Below are 7,091 nucleotides of genomic sequence, written 5' to 3'. Positions count from 1 at the left end.
ATTTTATATTACATTTGCCCATTTCAAATCGTTAAAAGACTATATTCAATAAACTCCTATTTTCGTTTTCTGAATTTTATGTTACATTCGCCCATTTCAAATCGTTAAAAGACTATATTCAATAGGCTCCTATTTTCATTTTCACATTATTTTTTATACCTTTGAGATTCTTTGAATGCGTATGTATTGAGTGATTACAATAATCTTGATAAATTTCTAACTTATGCAGAAAACGAAGAAAATTTTGTAATTTAGCGCGTAACAAGTTGTATCAAGATTAGTACAATGGCCTAATATATTTTAAAAGAAGAGAATATCGTAGCATCTGGCTTTTACATCCAACAATAATGCGTCAAATAATAAAACGGATAATAGGGTGTGGCCCAGCGTGAAAGATCGTTCGACGACCTCAAGGTCCCGAGTTCGCGAATTCCTGATTTCTTATAAACACATTCCTTCTCGCGTTATATCCTCGAATATAAACAAAAACACGGTTTGATCTCGCGCTGTATTTATCGCGTAAATGACGTCACGCGTTATCGGTCGTTTTTCAATGAACGTAATCGTCTTTTCCCACGCGGTTGGAAATTTCAATTATCCTCGATTTGGTAAACAGTCTCGCGTTGCCCCCTCGATTCCAAGCCTCGAATCGTAAACAAAGCTCGCTCAGAGTCTCAATGGAAACGCAATAAAGCGGCAAGAAATAGTGTACGATGTACGAACGTGAACGTGATATCGAGATTCGCGAATTGTTATTTCAAACAGTTGAACGAACCTACGGCGTACACCCTGACGGCAAGTAGCTGTTGACTCGGCACGCTCTGCGTCTCTATAATTCCAAACATCAAGAAAAAACGTGTTTCACATTAACGATAGATCACATCCATGGGAGCTTGTGTGTGTATCAAGCAGGAAACGTACGTCCGCGTGTTTCGAAATTTGTCGCGAGAGATGGAAGAGAGAGAAGAGAAAATTTAGAGGAGAAAAGGGGTTGATTGTCGAGTTATTCGAGATACTCTCTTTGAGCTTCAATTATCATTGGGCCCCTAATCACATTGTACTTTTATTGAAAATTCAGGTTTCAGAGGCTATTCATTCGTACCTTGTAACAGCAATTATCATAAGCTTCATTCGATAAGAATAATTTTCAAAAAATGGTTGTTAGAAATTACCTTCTTTTCTTTCTTGAAAAAGCAGCTTAAAATTACAGCAATGTAAAGTATGTAGCTTGATTACACCACCTAATGTACTGATCTTACATTTGTTCCTTTTTCGAATTTATTTTATTCTAGCTTCGCGTTACTTTGAAATTCCTTACATACATACCTCTAGAGTAAACAATGATAATTGCAGTTACAAAGTACGAATGAATAGCCTCATGAAAAATGAATTTTTAATAGAAGTATGATACGATTATAAGCCTACTGATAAAGTTCAAAGAGTGTACCTCGACCCAAAAATTGTTGAGCTCCTCTGCTCTAGAGATCCCTTTAAGTGTCGCGAGTGAACATGGTATCACAGTTAGGGGTGCACGAACGTTCCACGTAGAAACTCGTGATTTTTCACCCTCGACCCATGCACTTTGTTCATAAACGGGCACAGGGAACACACATAGAGGAAGTTTCGGCTCTTAAACTCGTAAACAGGCAGTCATCCAAGAAGTGAGCAGGTTACACCTAGAAAGATCTAAAAAGAGTCTAGAAAGGGGTAGAGACAGGCCAGGCAGGTCAAAGATAGTCGTCATGCTGTGTCTGGATGTGTTTTTTTTTTTTTTTTTTGGCGCACGATGAACCGTGATCGTTTATTCCGATCGTGCGTTATGGTCCCTTCGGGGACGTTTTGTTCGTGATCGATCGAAATCGGTAGCTGTTTGGCTGTTTAGGCAGAACATAAAGTAAAAATGTACACAGAAAGTAGTATCGTGCTGTTTATTTGTGGAGTTTGTCTGCTGGTTTTACCTGAAAGAGATATTTTTTACCGAAAAAGGAGACTTTGTTTTGTAAGCACTATTGTTGTATGTAGCACGCTATAAAAATTTTCTATCGTGGGGAACGTTCGTCATCGTTCGCGACTCTCGCTCTTGTGCAAAGTTTTTTGTACGCTATATCCTATACTTATCGTTAGTAATCGTGCACTCTAATCGTGTGCTAATTAGTAGAGAAGAAGGGTAATAGGCACTCGAAGATACTATATAGAGTCCGCTAACGATCGATACACAGTGTACTACCAAACATTAACTCCTGTGCACAAGGTCTCTACGCTACCCTACGTATTTGGTATGTGGCCAAAACTACGGTATTGACAAGAAGAAAACGTAATGTAGCGTTCTGACGAATTGCAACCCAAATCGACGTCGACGCCAGAGAGAGCGAAATTGTAATTTATTTGTCAGTCGCCTTTCTAATTACTTTCCCATTTCTTGCTGGTACAAATCGGTTAAATCGTTCTTTCTGTGCTACACTTGCAGAGGTCGTTATCGTTTCGTTCTTTTTGTAAATTCGTAACTTCGATTTTAGTTGAATTTAAATTCTTCACAAAAAATAAATACAGCCAGTTCCGTAACCATTCTATCGAAGAAACTCTAAATTAAACGACGTAAATGTAATGTAATTGTGTAAAGTTTATTCAGGTATTATTTATAACGAAACATTTGTTCGAAAACTTGAAGCATGTCATTTAATTTAAACTGTCTTCGATAGGCATAGAGGATAGATACGAATAATGAAGGAACTGGTTGTATATAATAAAATAAATGTAAAGAGCTTTCATTTTTCTCGGTGTGTACCCTTTCGCTCTCCCTCGTCGACGCGTTCGTCGTTCATTTTTTTTCTCGCTCTAAACCGACCGAACCACCTCGAAAGTTTCGAGTCGAAAACGCCTGCGTTCGGTTCCAGTCGAGTGTTCATGCGAGGGTTAAAGTTCGATTCCCTGGTAATGATCGAGCAAACGTCGCATGATCGTGAGCCTGACGGGTCCCATGAAAATCACCGACACGGTTCTCACTGACAACATTTCACCGACTTCAGATTCGACAACAACAACTTTGGCCGACAACGCCTTTATCCGAAAACGACTTTAGTCGACAACGATTTTGACCGACAATGAATTTAACCGACAACGAATTTAATCGACAATGAATTTGTCCGGCAACGATTTTGACCGACAACCATTTTAGCCAACGAAGCAATAATCAACAGTAACACGATTTACAACGATATGCATATGATATTTACTAACAAGGATCTACTATCTTATTAATTATGTACTTTTTCTTGATATAGCGAATGGAAGGACAGATTTACGAAGAAACGCAGTGAAACCAAACCGAACGAAATGTGTTTGAATATTATTGATATGTATATAAAGTATTAGATAGAATATATTATTCTCAAAATAGTGAAAAGGAAATCCATTTACCTAATGTCGTACGACACCTAAAGAAAACGAAAAAGGATAGACTTGCAGAGGAACGTATTCAACAAATACTCAGAAATCGTACACAGTACACAAGTTGTTTCTTGCAGGCATTAGCACACAATATTAGATTATAATAAATTTAATGTAATTAATGTTTTTGTTACATAATTTATCGAATGTACTTAAAACCTTTGTTATATTGATCTAGGCAAGTTATTAACAACGGGAATATTATTCTCCTTGTAACTATTATCTGTATCGCACAATTAATTGAAGGAAGCTTAAATTTTTGTTACATTGACTTATTATGTTAGTATTTTCGTTGTCATAAATGTTTTTGTTATACGCTCCATCAAATGTATTTGAAATTTTTATTATTTCCATTATTAGGTAAATGGATTTCCTTTTCACTATTTCGAGAATAATATATTGTATCTAATACTTTATATGCATATCGATAATATTCAAACATATTTTGTTCGGTTTGGTTTCACTGCGTTTCTTCGTAAATCTGTCCTCCCATTCGCTATATCCAGAAAAAGTACATAATTAATGAGATAGTACATCCTTGTCAGTAAATATCATATGCATATCGTTGTAAATCGCGTTACTGTTGATTATTACTGTCGTTGGCTAAAATCGTTGTCGGACAAATTCTTTGTCGATCATATTCACTGTCGATCAAATTCACTGTCGGTTTAATTCGTTGTCGACTAAAGTTGTTTTCGGTTAAAGGCGTTCTCGGCCAAATCTGGAGTCGGTGAAATGTTGTCAGTGAAAACCGTGTCGGAGAAATTTGTGTCGGTGATTTTCATGGGACCCGAGCCTGACAGGGGTGGACGATGATCGAGAGATGTCGACAAGAGGGGACGAAACGTGGCGGAACAGGGGGTGGGTGGTCTTTTTTTTGGGGTGGGGGGTGAACAGTCGCGTGAGGTCGGAAATGTGAATATTTCGCAACCTTGCCCATACGGGGGTGCGAAGCTTCCGTTTCTGGGTTACCACCGCGTGGCCCTGTGGTCCGTCCGAGTCCAAGGCGCTTCCGAGGGATGCAGATGACAGGCCCGCACCCCTACGCGATGACCGAGAGCACTCAACCCCGCCTGAATTCACCCTGCGGTACTGCTTGTTAGTGCATGTGTCAAGTAGAGAACAGAACAGTAGAACATTACAGTTTTTTTCCTTATCATTATCATTAGCATTATTTTCCGGCTGATCGGCGATCACCCGCGCACCTGTATCTGGCAAACAATTAACGGGGAGACATTGGGGAACGCCGCTGCGACCTGGAAAGAAACCCTCGACCAGGGATTGTTAAATAAATCGAGCCTGAATTTTCTTTGAACTTTGTTGCTTGGGAGAAATTTCTGGTGGCAGCTGAAAGGCATTGATAAGAGATCTATTTGTGAAAATGTCGGGTTTATGGGGATATCTAGTGGTCCGTCAGCGCTGCAATTTTCAAATGAGAGTTAATAATTTGATTTATTATTTGGTATTTGGGGCAATTCATTGTACACGGGCGAAGGTTCGTGTGTCACTCGTTGAGTGATCGTTTTTATGCATTAGTAGATATGTTAGGATCTCTTGAAAAAATAATTTTGAAAAATATTCAGTGATTTCTGATTAGAGATAGTTTTATTAATTGTTAATCCAAGAAAGAAATGCGAAACGTTTAGAATTTTAAATAGTTTACTGTTTCTGGTTTCGCCATCAATTTTGTTTAAAATAATAGATATCGATTCTGTAATTAATCTCTGCTTCTCGATTGAAAAGAGAAGACGATTAGTAACGATTTATTAAACACCTTGTATCACGCTGATCGTATAGTACGGTTAAGTTTCATGCATCGATGTTCAGAACGACGAATAATTGGAATAATTGCTGAAAATTCGAAAATCTTTGACATTGAGCGTCGTTTGAACTGTTTAACGACGTTCGAGGAGAAAAAAAAATTAGAAAAAATGAAATTGCCTCCTGTGAGGATTGAACTCACGACCCCTGGTTTACGAGACCAGTGCTCTACCACTGAGCTAAAGAGGCGCTCTTGGAGTCCATACCGTCAGAAACCGAGGTCATGGATAAATTGGAAATTTCCTTCGAAAGATTCTTCGCGAAACGAAATTTGCATCGTTCGACGCGATAAATACATCACAAAAAAATCACCGACTTGTTCGAAAAATCATAAACAACGTAATTTATCACTCGACATCTTTCTATGTGTTCCAAGAGTCGTGAGCCCTGCATGATACAATTATTAATACAGTTGAATTCGTTAGTTAATTAATTAACATTGATAGCAACAATAGGTTTTTTTATAGAATAGAATTTTATAGAATCGCTTATTGGCTAGATTTTGGGTTTCAATTAATCTGAGCTTAAAAATAGGCACGGTATAAAGTATCTAGAGGATAATTTCTACGATATAATTGGCGATTAGTACGTAACATTTGAAAATCTTCGCATAGAGGTTGCATGATCGGGTAAGAAAGTAGTGTGTCAGCTCTCTGCGCGTGGCTATAATATAACAACTCGTGGAATATTATTTGAAACACTATTTGAAACACTAATCGTCGTTTCGAGTAGAACTTACTTGGTTTCGTCGAGGAAAACGGCTTCGAGAACGCGTGCCGCGTAGTGCAAGTTTCGTTGGAGCAATTCTGCCGATATTTCGCCATGTTGAAGCTGCCTCAGCAAACATCTCAATCTGTGACAGAAATTGTCACGAAATTATCGATTTAAATTTCTGAGATTGCAATTCAGAGCAATTTTGTAATACTAAGTTCAGATTGTCCATCAGGTTGAGACTTAGGTTACGTATCATAAATTGATTATAACGAAGATTAGGTTGACCTAGATGCCTAGTACTCTAACGTAACAAAATGGCCGATCCTATTCGAACCAGGCTTATAAATAGTTAAATGTGGAGACACGGAATTAAGACTCAGGTGGCGTGTTTAAATTTAGTTAAATGAAGATTAGGTTGGCTTAGGAGGGTGGTACTCTAACGTAACAAAATGGCCGGTCTATTTAAAGTAGACCTATAACTAGTTAAATGTAAAGACGCAAAATTAATTTCGAAACCTAGTTGATCGAGATTAGCATGTTAGGAAGAGTTTAGTACGAATCCTACCTGAGAGCAGCTTTGTCGCAGGCATCGGGGGTGTCAACGGCAGGGAGCGAGTCTGTCGTCAAGTCGATATTATCGAGAATTTCGTCGAGATCCACGGACTGGCTCGATGAAAGAGTGTCGGGGCTGTGTGGCGGCGGTGAACTTTCGAAACTTTCGCCGATACTTCTATTCTTGCCGGAACTTCGGCGTACTATCGTTAACGTGCCTTGTTCTGGAACACAAACCCCGCAAATATTTAGTTAATTCGGAATCGTAATCATCCCTGATACTTTAATTAAGGAGGTATTATCGTCTAGAAGTTTGTTTTTTCAGTAATTTTTAAGAATTAATTTTGCGAAAACTATCAAACCTACAGTACCAGGCTTTTTTTATGCATAATAAAACACATTTAAACTAACAACACAAATTTTTATGAAATACTTCATTGAAATCTATACAAGTTATGCGCTGTTATACAGGTTGTTGCGTGAGACGCTCGTTCAATCGGGCGCACAGGCTGTGGCGGTTCTAGTTGTCTGAGACAGAAAAACAAATTTTTTTTTTC

The 7,091-nt window shown here is 38.3% G+C and overlaps 2 protein-coding genes and 1 non-coding gene across 3 annotated transcripts in view; 1 reads left to right on the top strand and 2 right to left on the bottom strand.

Moving 5' to 3' along the window:
• LOC128879750 (alpha-glucosidase-like) overlaps nt 1-7,091 on the top strand; it is a 34,280-nt gene that overhangs the window by 2,873 nt on the left and 24,316 nt on the right. The gene's annotated exons all lie outside the window — the stretch shown is intronic.
• The window catches only part of LOC128884602 (dual specificity calcium/calmodulin-dependent 3',5'-cyclic nucleotide phosphodiesterase 1-like), a 29,088-nt gene that overhangs the window by 15,556 nt on the left and 6,441 nt on the right, over nt 1-7,091 (bottom strand). Inside the window, exons 2-4 of the mRNA XM_054138088.1 lie at nt 6,548-6,758; nt 6,008-6,121; nt 4,379-4,531 (exon numbers count right to left, since the gene is read on the bottom strand). Coding sequence (XP_053994063.1) covers nt 4,379-4,531; nt 6,008-6,121; nt 6,548-6,758 — 478 coding nt within the window. The remainder of the gene's footprint in view (nt 1-4,378; nt 4,532-6,007; nt 6,122-6,547; nt 6,759-7,091) is intronic.
• Nucleotides 5,386-5,457, bottom strand: Trnat-cgu (transfer RNA threonine (anticodon CGU)). The gene has a single exon. It is a non-coding gene; the product is annotated as a tRNA-Thr (tRNA).

The sequence above is a fragment of the Hylaeus volcanicus genome, chromosome 1 (genome assembly GCF_026283585.1).
Source record: "Hylaeus volcanicus isolate JK05 chromosome 1, UHH_iyHylVolc1.0_haploid, whole genome shotgun sequence".
NCBI classification, from domain to species: Eukaryota; Metazoa; Arthropoda; class Insecta; order Hymenoptera; family Colletidae; genus Hylaeus; species Hylaeus volcanicus.
Note: the sequence above shows the minus strand (reverse complement) of the source record. Positions and strands in the feature narration are given on the sequence as shown.